This window comes from Astyanax mexicanus, chromosome 25 (assembly GCF_023375975.1).
Source record: "Astyanax mexicanus isolate ESR-SI-001 chromosome 25, AstMex3_surface, whole genome shotgun sequence".
NCBI lineage: Eukaryota > Metazoa > Chordata > Actinopteri > Characiformes > Acestrorhamphidae > Astyanax > Astyanax mexicanus.
In genome coordinates, this window is record NC_064432.1 from 25,801,587 (window position 1) to 25,818,709 (window position 17,123).

Sequence of the window (17,123 nt, forward strand, 5' to 3'; positions counted from 1 at the left end):
TACTATTTTAATTATACGTTTAACTCAGTAGTGCTAATCAAACATTCTTTACTATTTACTGTAAATAAACAGAAGCACTTTACTCAACCAAATAAATGTTTTTATGAGAGAAATCTGCTTGTTTGAAAATGTTTTTTTTAAGAATTACAGTTTTGTTCACTTACCTTAGCTTCCTACCGAATTAGAAGGAAAATATGGTGTCACCCCGTTCCTTACTAGTATTGCTTATATTTAGCAGTGCACCTTATGTTTTAAAATTGATCAGAAAATAGCTGTTCATTGATAGTGCGCCTTATAATCTGGTGTGTCTTATAGTGCATAAAATACAGTAAACTTTGAATGAGTCTGTTTTAATAGCTAAGAGCTGCAGATGTTCAACTGACTAAACACTGAGATTTATCTCCTCAAAATAATGAACCGCACCGAATCAGAATCAACACAAAAGAGCAGCCTGGATACAGATAAGAACACACCCCTCTCTCAGCAGCAGTGTTAATCATTTCCCTCAGAATAAACAGAGCTGACACTTTAACTGAGGGATGATACCGGCACTGCCACAGATTCAGTACTGGAGGAGACAGAAGCGGCTGGACGTCACCAGAACTGAATGACTAGAGAAAACTAACCGAATAAAAAAACGTACAGAATAAAATGTAACACAAACACTTTCAGGTGTTTAAACTCCTTCAGATAACTCAACGACCCGTCCCACAGAGCCTGCACTGGATCTCTCACCCTCCCAGTACATTTCACAGTGTCTGAACAGCAGGTCATCTACTGGGCTTCCAACACTCAGGAAAATACTTTCACACTCATGTAAAACCTGCAAAGAGCTTCATTTCCCCTCTAATCCTAAATAGAATTGGTGTAATCATCCAGTAGGAGAGCTGCTGAAGAATAAAGCGATGAAGGTCGATGGCTGGTCTAAAGCTGCCAGCAGGAGTAAACTGATACGCTAAAGCTGAAAGTTCTGGAAGTGAAGCTCAAAGACCTCAAAAGTGCTGAAGAGTCGCGGTGTTGATTTAAAGACTGAGCCTCTTACTCTAAAGCAAACACTCAACCCTCAACTCTCAAAACTCAACCCTTAGAACTCCACCAACCAAAAACACTCTCACTCAGTCCCTTATAGCGCAGTTGAACCTTTGAGGAGCTGCAGAGGCAGAAATGTCCGTAATAAAAGCGTTTTTAAAAGTTAGGAAAGGTGTATAAAGCTCAGTGGCGTTACAGTAACTACATATTCTCTGTTTTGACTTATTTATAGGAATTTAATACACATTAACAGCCCACAAACACAACAGCTACAAACCACAAAAGTACCATTTACAATAGACCACAATAAAGTTTTCAATGATTCAATGAAAAATAGCGTACAAAAAGACAATAACGTAGTTCTCGTGACAGGCCTATCTGCAACAATCTGCAGCACTTCCTTGTCTTATCTGGTCTCTAGATTTATCACCAATCCAGCATTTATGGAATATTTATATGTGAGACTCCAGCTTCAGCTTCAACTAACGAGTGTTAAACAGGATCTACAGGCCCAGCTGCAGCAACATCTGTGGGTAAACACGCTGGACCATCGTTCCAGAGAGAAGAAGAGAAGAAGAGAGGTCAGCAGAGGGGGAGGAGGAGGTCAGAGTGAGGGATGCTTGTTTTAATTACGACTGAAGGCTGAGAGGAAACATCTCACACCCAGTGACATCAGAATTTGTGTGTAGGTGCTATTTTAGGAGGGGTGGAACCACAGGGCTGAAGATAGAGATAGAGTTCATTTAACCCAACATCTGTCTTCAGTAAGAACTGAGAGAAAGAGAGAGAGAGAGAGAGAGAGAAAGTTGGGGTGGGGTGGATGTGAAACCAGGAGCTATTCTTTTTGCTGCTACTGACATGACCCACTCTAAAAATGGTACAACACTGTCACCAGGGAGGAACCCTCAGGAGAACATCTTCAGTGCTTTAAAATAAGAAAAGAGACGTAATTCACCCATCCAGCACAACATGGTCATAAATCAGGTCTTTATTACTGGCATGGTGGTGGTATATGAGGCAGGGATGCACCGATGTGGGAATTGTGGGCGATGCCGATATCCGATATAAACTTCGGTATAACAAATCTAACATTTATATACAGGAGTTGGACAATGAAACTGAAACACCTGTCATCATTTTAGTGTGGGATTTTAGGTTTCATGGCTAAATTGGAGCAGCCTGGTGTTCAATCTTCATTAATTGCACATTGCACCAGTAAGAGCAGAGTGTGAAGGTTCAATTATCAGGGTAAGAGCACAGTTCTGCTCTAAATATTGCAATGCACACAACATTATGGGAGACATACCAGAGTTCAAAAGAGGACAAATTGTTGGTGCACGTCTTGCTGGAGCATCTGTGACCAAGACAGCAAGTCTTTGTGATGCATCAAGAGCCACGGTATCCAGGGTAATGTCAGCATACCACCAAGAAGGACCAACCACATCCAACAGGATTAACTGTGGACGCTGTAAGAGGAAGCTGTCTGAAAGGGATGTTTGGGTGCTAACCCGTATTGTGTCCAAAAAAACATAAAACCAAATCACGCAGAATTCAATGTGCACCTCAACTCTCCTGTTTCCACCAGAACTGTCCGTCACCACAATCAATTATTGTGCTCTAAACCAGGTGTTTCAGTTTCATTTTTCAAACCTTGTACCTTACACTAAAAAAAAATGATGAGTAAAATTTACTTAAAACTTTTGCAACTTTCTGCATTTGCTTTTTTTAAGTAAATTTAATTTCAGATAAATTTAAGTAACTTGAAGTCGGTTTCAAGACTTAAATGTTACATAGATTAAATAAGTGAACTGAACTTCAGTCAATCCTTTCTTTTAGTAAACTTTACTTCATTTCTGCATACAATATTACCTAATTACAATTAGTAAATTTATACAATATTACTCAAATAATTTATGATACATCGTATATTATAATTCCTGAAATTTAAATAATTTCAGTTTAAACACACATATTACACGTCTCAAAACAATACAAATAAATCTATAAATATTTGAGATTATGTAAATATCTCAGGAATTATAGTATATTTTGTATCATAAATTATTTGAGTAATATTTTATACATTAAGTAATTGTAATAAGGTAATATTGTATACAGAAATTAAGTAATATAAAGTAATATAAGGGCGAAAAAAGCATGTTTATATTTCTCTACATCCAATCACAATCAGATTCACTCTATCTGGATGGAGAGATTTATCTGGATAGGGGTTTTATTGAACGATGAGGAGCCGGAATGGAAAAGTAGAAAGTTCAGATCATTCTAAAAGCTGAGTTGAGAGCACATGACTCTCAGGCAGTAAAGTTACCTGAAGCGTGAAGCTTTTAAAACAGTTCACACACAGGAAACAAGCGGAGAACAGCCGAGCATCTGCAGGAACCAGTCAGATACCCGCCTGCTCCTCCTCTTTGTACGATACTCGATCCGATACGTAATGAAGCAGCTGGGCTGGAGCAGGTCGGTTAGAGTTCCCTAGTGGCGGGTTCCGCTCGGCTGATCAGCTGTGAAGGTTCTCCTCCACTTCTTCTGACCTGCAGCTGCACTCTGACTGATTTACTGTGAATTAACATCATTTACTTACATACCACCAAACCACAGTCTGACTAGTTGTTTAGACTAGTGTTTGAGAGCATCAGTTAAAGTAAAGTAGTGAAGAGGTAGAGTTACAGGTATACAGTGAATAGTGAATATTTCAGTAATGTTCTAATCCAGATTATGAGAAGAACTAAGAATGATGAAACTGGCACTGATCAGGACCACCCCAGGAAAGAAAGGTTTACTGAAAGTTAACAGCTCCCCAGATAAGAACATCTATATGCCTCTTCACAGAGTATTTTAGTTTGTTTTGAAGCTATTTTTAAGCTAAATAATCAGTAAATGAGAAATATTAGATATTTAATTTAAACTGGAATTGAATTTCACCTGCTTAGACATGATTTTTGATGGACGAGTCTGAAATTCCTTAGATAAAACTGTGTTTTTACAGGTGTGTGGTTTGGAGTGAATGAAAGACTGCTGGGTTTTAACCAATAACAGATGTTCTTAATGTTTTGGTGAATTGTTAATGCTTGTCAGACTGGTGGCTTGGTGTCATAGGCTTTCTTGTTCTAATAGAGTGGGACACACAACACCACCCGTATAACAAGACAGTCATGTGACCAACCATCCTGAATTCTTAATCCGCCTCCTGCCGAGGGTTTCTAATGACAACCAACCACAAAACTGCACAAACCGGCCAGCCAATCAGCTCCAGGAGCAGCGCAGTCTCAGCCAATGAGCCGGCAGGGAGGATAGTTGGATTGTTTGTGGCCTGTAGGCCGGAGAGTGAAGAACACAACACGGCTGTCATCTCAGCTCATCGTTATTCAACGCCACGCCGCCCTGCCGGCTCCCGGTGCGGCGGACAGCTGGCAGCAATACGCTGATATAAACCGGCTCTGTGCTGAGAATCCTGCTGATCTGCTGCTTTAAAACACTCGTCTTTATCCCAAACCAGACCCTCAATACACCCTCAGATCTCCGGCTGAGAAGAGGGGGGGAGGGGTTGGGGGGGGTTGGGTTGGCAGGGGGGACAACCGCCCCTCCCCAGAGTCCCCCACACTTCAAATATTGACTATAAATCGCTAAACTGACTCTTAATAACGTATCTCTAACTTACTTATGCTCATATTAAGTGATTTAATTATCTAAAAGTGTCTTATTGTATTGGGAGATAATTTGCTTACCTCAGGTAATATCAGATAAATTCTTTTAAAATGACTTTAAACAAATTAAAAGGTTGAATATTCCTATAAAAGTTGTAAAAAAGGAGACATTTAAGATATTTCAACTTAAAATAAGAAGATTTAACTTACTAAAATTTCAATGTTTGTAGTGTAGGAGGGGCAACTGCCCTCCCCTAGTGCTCACATAGTTGAACTATGGCATAACAAAACTGCTAAAGTGTCTCCTAATAACTTATTTCTATGTTTTAAGTCATTTAATCTTCTAAAAGCTTCTTATTGTATTTACAGATAATTAGCTCGGATAAAATCTTTTTAAAACTTTCAGCAGATTAAATTACTTTAAACATGGGAAACTTTTTTTTAAAGTGAAATATTTTAATAAGTTAGTAAACAAAAAAAAAGCAACTAGAGATTTAACTCTAGTTAAAGTGCTAAAGTTACTCCTTATAAAGTTGAGAATTTTTATAAAATTCCAACAAAAATGAAAAAAGAGAAATTTCAGATATTTAAACTGGAGACTTTAAGAGAATTTACCTTACTAAAATTATTTTTTTTTTGCAGAGAACCAGAACGTTCAAATACAAATGGAGCCAACCATTCTCCCCTGGTCCCCCTTCACTTCCGAACTCATCTTTCTCATCACTGTAGCTATAAGATGCCAGACTGAAGCCAATAGTAGAACAGTAATTCACTGAGTTGGTGAACAGCGGGTCGTTTCTGGACGTTGTTGAACTTTTTCGCACATAATCGAGTCTTTTAATGCGACGCTTCCGCAGCCCGTTTTCTCTCGGCTCCAGAAAGCCGCGGGACAGAATGATGAAGTGCTTCTGGTGAACTGTTCAGTTCTGGCTCTGGAGAAGCAGATTTTACTGTAGTTCCTCCACAGTTTATTCAAACAAACACCACAAGCTGAGGCTGTCAGTCTTCAGACTGGACTTTGTTCCAGGCTTTGCTGGAAACAGCGCTATCACAGGCAACCATCCAGATAAAGACACGGGAGATCACCAACCAGCCACTCAACCCCTCAGAGATACAGAGAGATAAGGACGAGTCAGTCGCTCTGTCGCTCTGGAGAAACATGTCTCACCTGCTTTACTTCTGCCCCGAGATATCCTGATATTATATCAGTGTATTTTTATTATTTTAAAATGTCCTGCATTGTAGATTAATACTAAACTCATCCAAACTATGAAGAAAACTTTGTCTCTTTATGTCTCTTAATGTTCTAATCAGTATTATACCACAGTTAGTTCCGACCCTGCAATAGGATTGGCTGAGAGTCGTTTTATGAGTGACATCAGCAGGTAATGCACTGTAACTGAACTCTCCGTGTATTACTCCGCCACAACGATGGAGCGCTTACAAACCAAATACAAACCAAATGCGATGCAAACACCACTGGGAGCTGCTGGATCCCGTAGACACAGTGTAGAATCACAATGTCTCCAACAGGCGGCGCAGGGAAAGACCCCTCCCACAAATAAATATATATAAGAAGAGAAGGTAATGAGAAGACATGTCCAAACTTTTGACTGGTACAGTATTTCTAATATATTCCAATATTCCAATATGGATATCAATATTATAAAAGCCACTGATGTTGCCAGGGTACAGGTAAAGCCACTCCGTTGAAATACAGCATTATAAGGGTGAGTTTTAAGTAAAGTTTCCCCAGCACTAAGGCTGGGTGCAGCAGCATTAGCATTAGCCGTTAACAGTGCTAGCTCTGTCGCCATTCAGAGCTTTTTTTACTCTAGATGGGATAAATATCTTAATTCCCACAACAGTTCAGATTTAACTCCTGAATCGAGTTAAAAGAGTTAAAAACTCCCAGAAAAGAGTTAATTTAACTGTGTTTAGAGTGTATTCAATGGTCACGCATACAGTATACACTAAAAAAACATAAAAAAAAAAACATCCTAAAAAACAGAACTGGCTGTGTACAAACGTCTCCCAATGCTAAAGGCTGCAGGACAAAACCTGAAGTGTCTTTCTTAGAGACGAGTCCGCGGCGTCTCCTGCCGTATCCAGGCTCAGATAACCCCCCCCAGCACTCCCCCCCCCCCCCCCCCGGGCCCCTGTCAAAGGCTTCCTTCATCTCCTGCAGCGGATGGGGAGAAACATGAGCTCCGGTACTGTACTGCACCCTGAGCCACGTCCAGCACGACACCACCGCGCTACTGAATTACAGCCTCTACAGCCGGCAGACTGACCTGCAGAGGAACGGGGCTAGAGATCAATCACTGATCAATATGGCAGTATTGGCTCGATACAGATCAATATGTGATAATGACACACTGATGGTCATGTCATCTGATGGTGTTGGTCCACTGTGCTATTGTAAATCAAGTCCAAAGTCTATGTCAAAGTGCTGTGTTTTCATGGAGATGTGGATTTCATTTTCCAGCAGGATTTGGCACACTGCCCACACTTTCAAAAGTAACTGAAACACTGATTTTTGGGTTTTCATTGGCTGTAAGCCATAATCGCTGATCTATACATCAGTATTGGCTCAATACAGATAAATTTGTGACAATGCCACACTAATAGCCGCTATATATAGATATTGTCCAAGAAATTATTGCGATAATAATTATTATTGTCATTTTATTCAGTACACGTCACTTAGGAACTTAATGAGATAAAAATGAAAGAAAGTGTGCACTAAGGAACCATCAGTGATGGTTTGGAGAGTCATGTCATCTGCTGGTGTTGATCCACTGTGTCCAAGCTGCTTGAGGTCTAGTGTGGACTTTTATGGAGATGTGGATTTTATTTTCCAGCAGGACTTGGCACGCTGCCCATACTGCCAAAAGTACCAACTGGTCTTATATAATACTCAAATTTTCTGAGATTTCATTGGCTGTAAGCCATAATAATCCTCAATAATAAAAGAAATAAAAGCTTAAAATAGATCACTCTGTGTTTTTAATACATCTATATAATATATCAGTTTCACATTTTCAACTGAATTACTGAAATAAAGATACTTTTTAAAATGATATTCAAATTTTTTTGAGATGCACTAGTATATTAATCTATATTTCTACTTTTACATTTTTTCACGCACCATTCATCTCCAATAGTTCACCATCAAGGGTGAAAGTAGTATAATAATAATGACCTATGTAGAGAAACAGATACAGGACTACAGTCTGTAAATATTATATAATACAAGGAGTTGGTCATAATGTTATGCTTGATTTGGGTATAATGGCAAGTATAATAAATAATACCAAATTTAAGGTACAATAGGTTATCAGAACTAGATTCTAGTCTGGTTTGAGGCACCCATGTCTTGCAATGTTATTGTTTTCATCAGCCAGCCAATCAAAATAGCCGAACGCTACCATTGGGGGCTTCAAACTAAAAGAGGGGGGGTCGTATGGGGGCGGGACGAGCCGTGAAATTCACCACAACAGAACACAACAAAAGCAGACGCTCCAGACCAGCTATCTACCCAACACTCTGAAGGGTGTTAGCATTAGCGTACACATGCTAACTCCTACAATGAGCCCTGTAGGACACAGCAGATCCTCCACACTGGTGTCGACAGATTCGCAGAGCCAGCAAAGCCTCTTCTAACCCCTGCTCTTCATTAATAATTCATACGCTGCCGAGCCTCCTGATCCAGCGCTCTCAGCGTCCGGGTTCAGTTCCCCCCGCGGCACACCAGCCAACAGCTGCTGCTGGACTGGGTCCTTCAGAGCGCAGGAGATCCTTTAAACTGATAGTTCTCTGAAGATCTCGCTGTGTAATCGAGATAGATGAGCACTAACACCATCGTTAAACTTTAAAGAACTTTTAAAGAGAGGTATCTCTTAAAATAGCACATGAAACCAGCTAAACTTAGCTTTTAGCAGAGTTAACTTGAACTTATTGGACCACCAAACTGTATAAAACAAGTAGTTTAACCCCCTAAACTTTGTGTGTAAGGATACATGTCAATTTGTCACTCTTGATACTACAATTCGGTAATTTTTAACATCAACTTAATAGGCCCTACAATGGAACCTTGGGGGACCCCACTAGACATGCTAAAATAAAAGGTTTCCATTAGTATTTATAAATGAATCATAAGCCTATAACACTGCAAATGTATATTATATGTAAAAAAGATGTTTATATTAAGCAAAAAAGTAAGATTTTCTTGTTAAGATGTCTTTAAAAAATGTCACAAAATAAGTGAAGTAAAAGTTATATCAAGCAAAAATCAATTGTTTTGTGTTAAATTTGATTGCTGACTCTTTGTGCTTTCATATATTTTGAGTTCAGATATATTTACTAACACTAAGATGAAAATTCTACTTAGGACTGATTAAGATCATTATTCCTAAAATAAGCTAAATAATACACTAATAAAACACTTACACAATGCTTAGTGAGACAAAAACATTATCAGAGAAGAAAATAAGAATTATTTTCTTAAAATTAGAACATTTCACTAAGATTTCTCGCTAAGATTTAGTATTTGCAGTGTAAGTTTAAGATCCTTTAAACTGAGAGTTCTCTGAAGATCTCGCTTGTGTAATCGAGAGAGGTGAGCGTGAACACTTTTATTAAACTTTAAAGAGCTTAAAGAAAGGTATCTCCTAAAATAGCAGGTGAAAATTTTAAGTGAGAATGATTACGATCATTAATTCTAAAATAAGCAGAGACAAAAAGTCTTAGCAGAAAATAAAAGAGGATTTATTGCCTTAAAATTTTATTTTTATTTTTTTTTTGTATTAAACTTTAATTGCTTAGACTTAGATCTGTGTAGTACAGAGAATAAAATAATATTTATTGGCTTAGAAATGTAGTTTTTTGTAGTACAGAGAAGAAAATAAGCTATATGTAAGGACATGTTAATTTGCCATTTTTAAAACTTCATTTTGGTCATTTTTAACATCAACTTAATGGGCCCTACAACTGAACCATGAGGGACTCCACAAGTATTAGTATTAGCATTAGTATTTATAACTGAATAATAAGCCTGTAGATGAAGGGATTAAAGAGATAAATGTGGGAAAAGCACACAAGCGTCATAAACTGCTCCACCAACAAGTCTACATTTATAAGCCCTACAACTAAACCTTGAGGGACTCCACAAGAAATGTTAATGCAAATCACTGGAGCCTCACTTTCTGCATTAGAACTAATAACTGAATCACAAATCTAAGAGTTTATAGAGAAACATAGTTGAGTAGAGTGTCTGTATGAAAGCAGACAGTTTAATTAGTTCCTCTAAAAACTATATGTAAGTAATTTCTAACATCAACATAACAGGGCCTATAATAGGACCCTGAGGGACTCCACAAGACAGTCTGAAGCAAACGCTTCCTCATTCATTCCTTATATAACTGCATTTCTGTCATTTCTACCATCAACTTAATAGACCTTACAATTGAGCCCTGAGGGGTTTAATAATAAAGTTTCTCTTATTTTAACCGTTAATCCTAGGCTCCACAACTCCACAACTGATCCCTGAGGGACTCCACAAGACATTTTCAGCATTAACTTGTAACCCTGTAACTGAACCCTAAGGGGCTCCACACGGTACGCTAAGGCAAATGATACTGATTCATTAGAAATGTAAATAAAATAAAGATTCTATATTAGAATTAAACACAAAAAAGGGATGTTAGAGCATCATAATCTGCTCCAAATACTACAATAGATCTTCGATACTTTCGATTAAAGCCGGTCAATTCAAATTCAAACCCGTAGAGAAACTTGCTTACCTTGCAGTTGCTTAAATCGACCCTCCAGCTGGTTGTAGTTGAAGGCTGCCCCGCCGTAGCTCGGCCCGGGACTTGAGGAGGGAGCGGAGACAGAACCTGGAGACGAGGGTCCTAAACCTGGGGACAGAGGTCCTGGAGAGATGTGCCTGGGAGAAACGTGTCCTGGAGATAAAGGTCCAGGAGACAGGGGTCCAGGCATGCTGGTAGCCCTCTGGAGCTCCATTGGTGGGCAGGGAAAGTGGAACAGTGGAAGTGGGAAAGTTTCCTGGGTTTCTTTCTTGGGAAAAACCTTAGTAGACCTTAGGAAAATGATTGGTGGTCCTGGTGGCTGGTCCTGGTGGCAGGTCCCGGTGCAGAAGCAAGCTCAGTAACAGCTTGACAGCATGACCCTTCCTTCCTCTTTGCTCCTGCCTTCCCTCCAGCCTATTCAAACCCCCGGTCCCCCATCCTCCTCCTCCTCCTTCTCCGCCGCTGCTGCCACTGCTGCTGCCGCTGCTCCTGCCGCTCACCCAGCAGCCCTCAGGCTCTGAGCCTTCAAAGCACACGAGAGAATGAATGTGCACACGCGTGCGAGAGAAAGAGAGAGAGAGAGTGCGCGAGAGAGAATGAGACAGAAAGAGCATTGCACAAACAGTGCACACCTTTCACAAACCTTCCCCCGGAGGAGGCAAGGGGGCGGTGCCGCCGGCTCGGAATTCGCACGGCCGGCCAATAAAAGCCCACGAGTGCTACCGTGATGTCAGAATCTCATTTGCATAAAGAGGGACGAGTGGGAGGGAGCGCAGAGCAGAAGGCTGGGTGGGCTGCACCATTCGGAGGGAGGGAGGGACGGCCGGGGGGAGGACCAGGCAGGATGTCCCCCGCCGCCGGGCGCAGCGGCAGCTCCTCGCCCAAACAAAGCTCGGGTTTGAAGTCCGACAGCAGGAGATGTTTAGATGTTGACAGAACCAGGATTTAACAGAACCGCAGCCCGTCCTTCACGCCGTGGCTGAGTGAAAGCACCCCTCCTGTCCTCTGCAGGACGCAGGACGAGTGTGTGGGACAAGCAGAAATGCAGTGGATGGAGGAGAGGACGAACAAAAGCAAGGGAATCAGCAAAGATCTCAGATCTTCCAGGAATCTCTAGATACCAAAGCAGCCTACAGCCTACAGGATCACCTCAGCTGCACTCAGCCGTATATCAGGTCAATTTAGGACTAAACTGAAGAAAATGAGGTTAAATTAAATTAAAAAGCCAAATTAGCTTCAATTAATTGCACTTGTATCTTATGTAAGTTTTACAGTGGATATTCAAATGTATATAAAAGAATGAATGTAAGAAAACTTAAAAAATGATGAGTTTCTTTGATTTCACCAAATTAAAAACCTCTATAATCGAGAGGAAAATAAATGATCACAAGCCATCAAACCACCAAACTGAACTGCTTGAATTTTTGCACCAGGAGTAAAGCAGCATAAAGTTATCCAAAAGCAGTGTGTAAGACTGGTGGAGGAGAACATGCAAAAAACAGGGTTATTCCACCAAATATTGATTTCTGAACTCTTAAAACTTTATGAATATGAACTTGTTTTCTTTGCATTATTTGAGGTCTGAAAGCTCTGCATCTTTTTTGTTATTTCAGCCATTTCACATTTTCTGTAAATAATGCTCTAAATGATAATATTTGTATTTGTAATTTGGGAGAAATGTTGTCTGTAGTTTATAGAATAAAACAGCAAAGTTCATTTTACTCAAACATAAACCTATAAATACCTATAAATCAGATAACTGGTAACTCTGACGATATTATCCTGTGCAACAGAGGAAACTCTTGAAATGTTTGAAATTCAAGTAATTAACTCTTGATGAGATCAGCACAGCTGTTAACTGAAAGCCTGACTCTACCTCATAAAACTGACTGAGAAAACATTAAATATAAAACATATTCTGATTTGTTTAACACTTTATATATATATATAGGTGTCGATTTGACTCGAGGAGAGGAGAAGTGCACCAACTCATTTCCCCCAATCAAACGCTCCGATTCTCTGATTATTTTCCTAAAAGCTCTCAATCGTCTCAGCTCTCATTTTCACACCAGGCTCTGGGTGATCTGAACACTGGAAACCCGACTCCAATACGGGTTCTGATCCAGGTTCTGCGTTCTTCCGTCCAAATCACACCCTTCAGAGTAAAAAGTAACATAAATAAATCTGGGGCCACACATGAACTTCAAATATCCAATCCCACATCCTGAGGGAAATCCATAACACCAGAACAACCGGAGAGAGGGGGGAACAGTCCGTATACATGCTGGTTCAGTCTGCAGTATGTATTTATTCTGCAGTGTATATATAAACACTGGTGCCGGCTGTGGTCTGCCCACACTGACTCAACTCACTGGCGTTTAATGGGAAGCTCTTACAGATTTATAAAACAATAAATACACAAAAAGAGAGTAAATAATATAATAATATACTATATCAATTCTGCTGTAGTTCATTGTGCATTGTGCATAACCCTAGCTAACGCTAGCCATTTAGCATAAAGTGTCTATAGTGACTGTAGTCCTGCCTTGAAAATCATGACATAAACACTTTATCTGAAGAGCTCCTGCTGCTGTTCCTCACTGTTTGAGTGTTATAATCAAATTAAAATAGAAAAACAAACAGCAAACAGCAATTATTCACTCAGAAAAAAGGAATGGAATTATCCAATTGATTCAACGCTCTGAGAAAAGTTCCTCTCATTCCAAAAAGGAGCCCAGAAATGGAGTGCAGAATCATTTATTCAGAAAAGGAGATAAAACTCTCTAAAACTCTGAATACGAAAGCAATAACTACATATTAATACTGTAGCTTGAAGGATAATATTAATTTACACCAGGAGTAAAGCAGCATAAAGTTATCCAAAAGCAGTGTGTAAGACTGGTGGAGGAAAACATGATGCCAAGATGCATGAAAAAAAACTGTGATTAAAAACCAGGATTATTCCACCAAATATTGATTATTTCTGAACTCTTAAAACTTTATGAATATGAACTTGTTTTCTTTGCATTATTTGAGGTCTGAAAGCTCTGCATCTTTTTTGTTATTTCAGCCATTTCTCATTTTCTGTAAATAAATGGGAATATTTTTATTTGGAATTTGGGAGAAATGTTGTCTGTAGTTTATAGAATAAAACAACAATGTTCATTTTACTTAAACATGGAGACAGTAATATGCATTTTTTGGTCTTTTTCAGTTTTAAAACATCTGATACCTGATGTATTAAAACATGTTTATATAATTTGTAATGCAGCCCACGCTGGTGTTCTCTCCACATGTTCAGAGCTGCTGAGGAGGAAATGAGAGGAGAGGAATCTGAACATTCCTGCCGCTGCGTGACTGAAACCGTGAGCTGTGGAAACAGTTGGCTCACTTAACAAAGCCGTCATCTGTGAATGAATCTGACTTCAGGCAGAAAGGGAATTTACACCGGCCGAATACTTTCACTTTTACACGCTTCTTCACTCAGCATGTACAGAATAACATCCTCAAACACATCCCTCAAACATCTCTCAAACATCACTCAAACAACTGTGATCACATTCATTCCTACATTTATAATCACAGTACATGGACAGGGTTTTGAGACAGCTGCTCATTCATTCATGAACTCAAATAAATTAAGTCTGTTTTACAGAAAACTGGAGATTCCTAAACAATACTCAACTATTTTGAGTTAATTGAACTCAGATTTGTGAGCACATATACTGTTCTATTCAAACTGAGATCTTTGAACCATTTAAACCAACTTATAATAACTGTTTTGCCATTAACAGCTTCTTTTCTATTGGCTTCTGTCACAATCTATTTGCATACTGGGCGTGTCCAACAGTTTCTGACTAACACTCACCATCAGTGTGTGGTGATTCCCCCTTAGAAATAAATCAACTGGAGAAAATGGAGAAGCAGCATGACCTACTGTACTCTCTCTCTCTCTCGGACTCTGGCTGCTGATGGAGAAGCAGCATAACCTACTGTACTCTCTCTCTCTCTCTCTCTCTCTCTCTCAGACTCCGGCTGCTGATGGAGAAGCAGCATAACCTACTGTACTCTCTCTCTCTCTCTCTCTCTGTCTCTCTCTCTCAGACTCCGGCTGCTGATGGAGAAGCAGCATAACCTACTGTACTCTCTCTCTCTCTCTCTCTCTCTCTCTCTCAGACTCTGGCTGCTGATGGAGAAACAGCAGCATAACCTACTGTACTCTCTCTCTCTCTCTCTCTCTCTGACTCCGGCTGCTGATGGAGAAGCAGCATAACCTACTGTACTCTCTCTTTCTCTCTCTCTCTCTCTCTCTCTCTCTCTCTCTCTCAGACTCCGGCTGCTGATGGAGAAATAAACCAGGGTCTGTTTTAGGCATCCTAAAGAGTGCTGATGAAACAACACCCCTAATCTAATTTTTAGATTTTACTCCATTCACTGTTTATATGACTTTACATCTAAATAATCAGAAAACTGGAGGAATCTGATTATGATGGGATTATTATATGAGTATATTTAAGTGTTTATGATTAGCAGACAGACAGTAACCGAGGAGGCAGCAGGTGGATGATCAGGAGAACAGAGCCTGGTTGTGGGCGGGGCCGTGATTAATTATTCAGCACTCCTCAGCCGGAGCTGTAGAACGTGTCGATAACTTCCAAAAGCGTCTCGTCCGCTGCCGCCAACCTTCACACTGAACCTGCTCTCCTCAGAGACCAGTGCGACCTTCTTACCAGAACTGAACCCCAGCAGGACTGAAATGATCGAACCGGCGCTACTCAGACATGACCACAGATAATGGATTTCTTAAAAGGTACAAATGTTTTAATGAAGAGTTAAAACAGCAACAGTAACACTAACACATCCCAAGAAAAGTAGTCCCTAGTCACAGGTACAAGGTTCCCAAGTCCAAACTTCTGACCAAATCTTATGTTGATTTTAAGCTGTTCATGCTATCTTTTAATGTGATAATGTGTTTTTATTTTTTTATACTATTTATCATTTTTATCCCATTTTCTCCCCAATTCACGAGGCCAATTACCCAAACCACTCTCCCTATCACTAGTGATGCCCCAACACCAGGAGGGTGAAGACTAGCAAATACCTCCTCCGATACATGTGAAGTCAGACTCCGCCTCTTTTTGAACTGCTGCTGATGTTTTATCATTGCCGAGTAGCATCACAGCGCTAACGCTCGGAGGAAAACGCAGCGACTCGGTTCTGATACATCAGCTCACAGACACAGCCTTGTGCTGATCCACATCACCCTACACTCTAAGAAATATAAGTACAGATTTGTACTTAAAAGAGTACAAAGCTTGTCGCTGGGGCTGTACCTTATATTGAGGCACAAAAAAGTACCTTTCAGTGAAAGTCCTTTTTTGTACCCATGGTTTTTGTGGCAGTAAAGATCATAAAGATTATAAACATTATCATCAACTAAATATGGCTCAAAAACTTGATGATACAAAATTGTCTGGCTTTCAAAAAAAAAGTGCAATTTAAATATATACTGTTCATTAGTACAGTGATGCAGAATACTGAATGTACCCTTTGGCTGGTTAAATGGTACAAATTTGTACTTATTGCTGTTAGAAATGACTTTGTACTTCAGAGGGAACAAATCTGACCCTGTAAAGACCAATATTGTACCTTTGAGGGGACAATTATAAAGAGTGTACCTTCGAGTACAAAAAAGTACTCATATCGTACCTCTGTTTTTTAGAGTGTAGGAGTGATGAGGGAAAGAGCACCATCTACTCTGTACCCACCCAGAAAGAGTACGACCTATTGTGCTCTCTCAGGGCTCCAGCAGCTGATGGCAAGCTAAATTACAGAATTACAGTAATGTGAGTAAATGTAATTCATTACTTTCCACCTCTGCAGATGCTAATGAGGCACCTAGAGAGAGTGAGAGAGGGAAGGCAAGGCAGTTAAATCAGTATATAAAAGAGAAAAAAACTGAAAATAATACTATAAAATATAGAATTAAAGAGTTAATTCTATAAGCAGACACAGTAGAGAACAGTACCAGTCTAAACTCAGTATAACAGAGAATGATATTGTGCCATATGGCAGTGAAAGGCTGAGGCGGTGGGAGTAAGACAGAGGTGAGGTCTGAAGCCTCAGTAACTCCTGCATATTTAAGCGAGATGTGAATTATTTAGCTCCTGAATGGAACTCGAGTATTTTGGCCTACTATCCACTGAGCCGTATATACACACAGCCATGTCTCAAAGTGTTAGCACCCCTAAAATGAAGTATTTCTCCTTGAAGACAATTGCAATTACATATGCTTTGTTATACACATGGTTATTTCCATAGTGTGTATTGGAACAACACAAAAAAACAAAATTGATATAATTTCATGCAAAAAAAAAGTATAAATATGAGCTTTATACTCTCAGTAGAAACAAACACTTGTCTGGTTTGTATACAGTAACTTGCCAAATGTTATTGTATAAAATAATAATAGTGTAACAAAATAAAACATAAAATAAAAATGATTAACATAACAATACAGCTCTGGAAAAAAATGAAAAGAGAAGTTCAGTTTCTAAATCAGTTTCTCTGATTTTGCTATTTATAGGTTTATGTTTGAGTAAAATGAACATTGTTG

The 17,123-nt window shown here is 39.5% G+C and overlaps 1 protein-coding gene across 3 annotated transcripts in view; it reads right to left on the bottom strand.

The window, feature by feature from the left end:
• Positions 1-17,123, bottom strand: part of LOC103033421 (spectrin beta chain, non-erythrocytic 1) — a 95,488-nt gene that overhangs the window by 48,978 nt on the left and 29,387 nt on the right. The window contains exon 1 of one of the 3 annotated variants that reach the window (XM_022682084.2): positions 10,499-11,134. The exons of the other annotated variants lie outside the window; for them this stretch is intronic. Coding sequence (XP_022537805.2) covers positions 10,499-10,721 — 223 coding nt within the window. The 5' untranslated portion in view covers positions 10,722-11,134. Of the gene's footprint in view, positions 1-10,498; positions 11,135-17,123 lie in introns of those variants that run through there. 3 annotated transcript variants of the gene reach the window in all.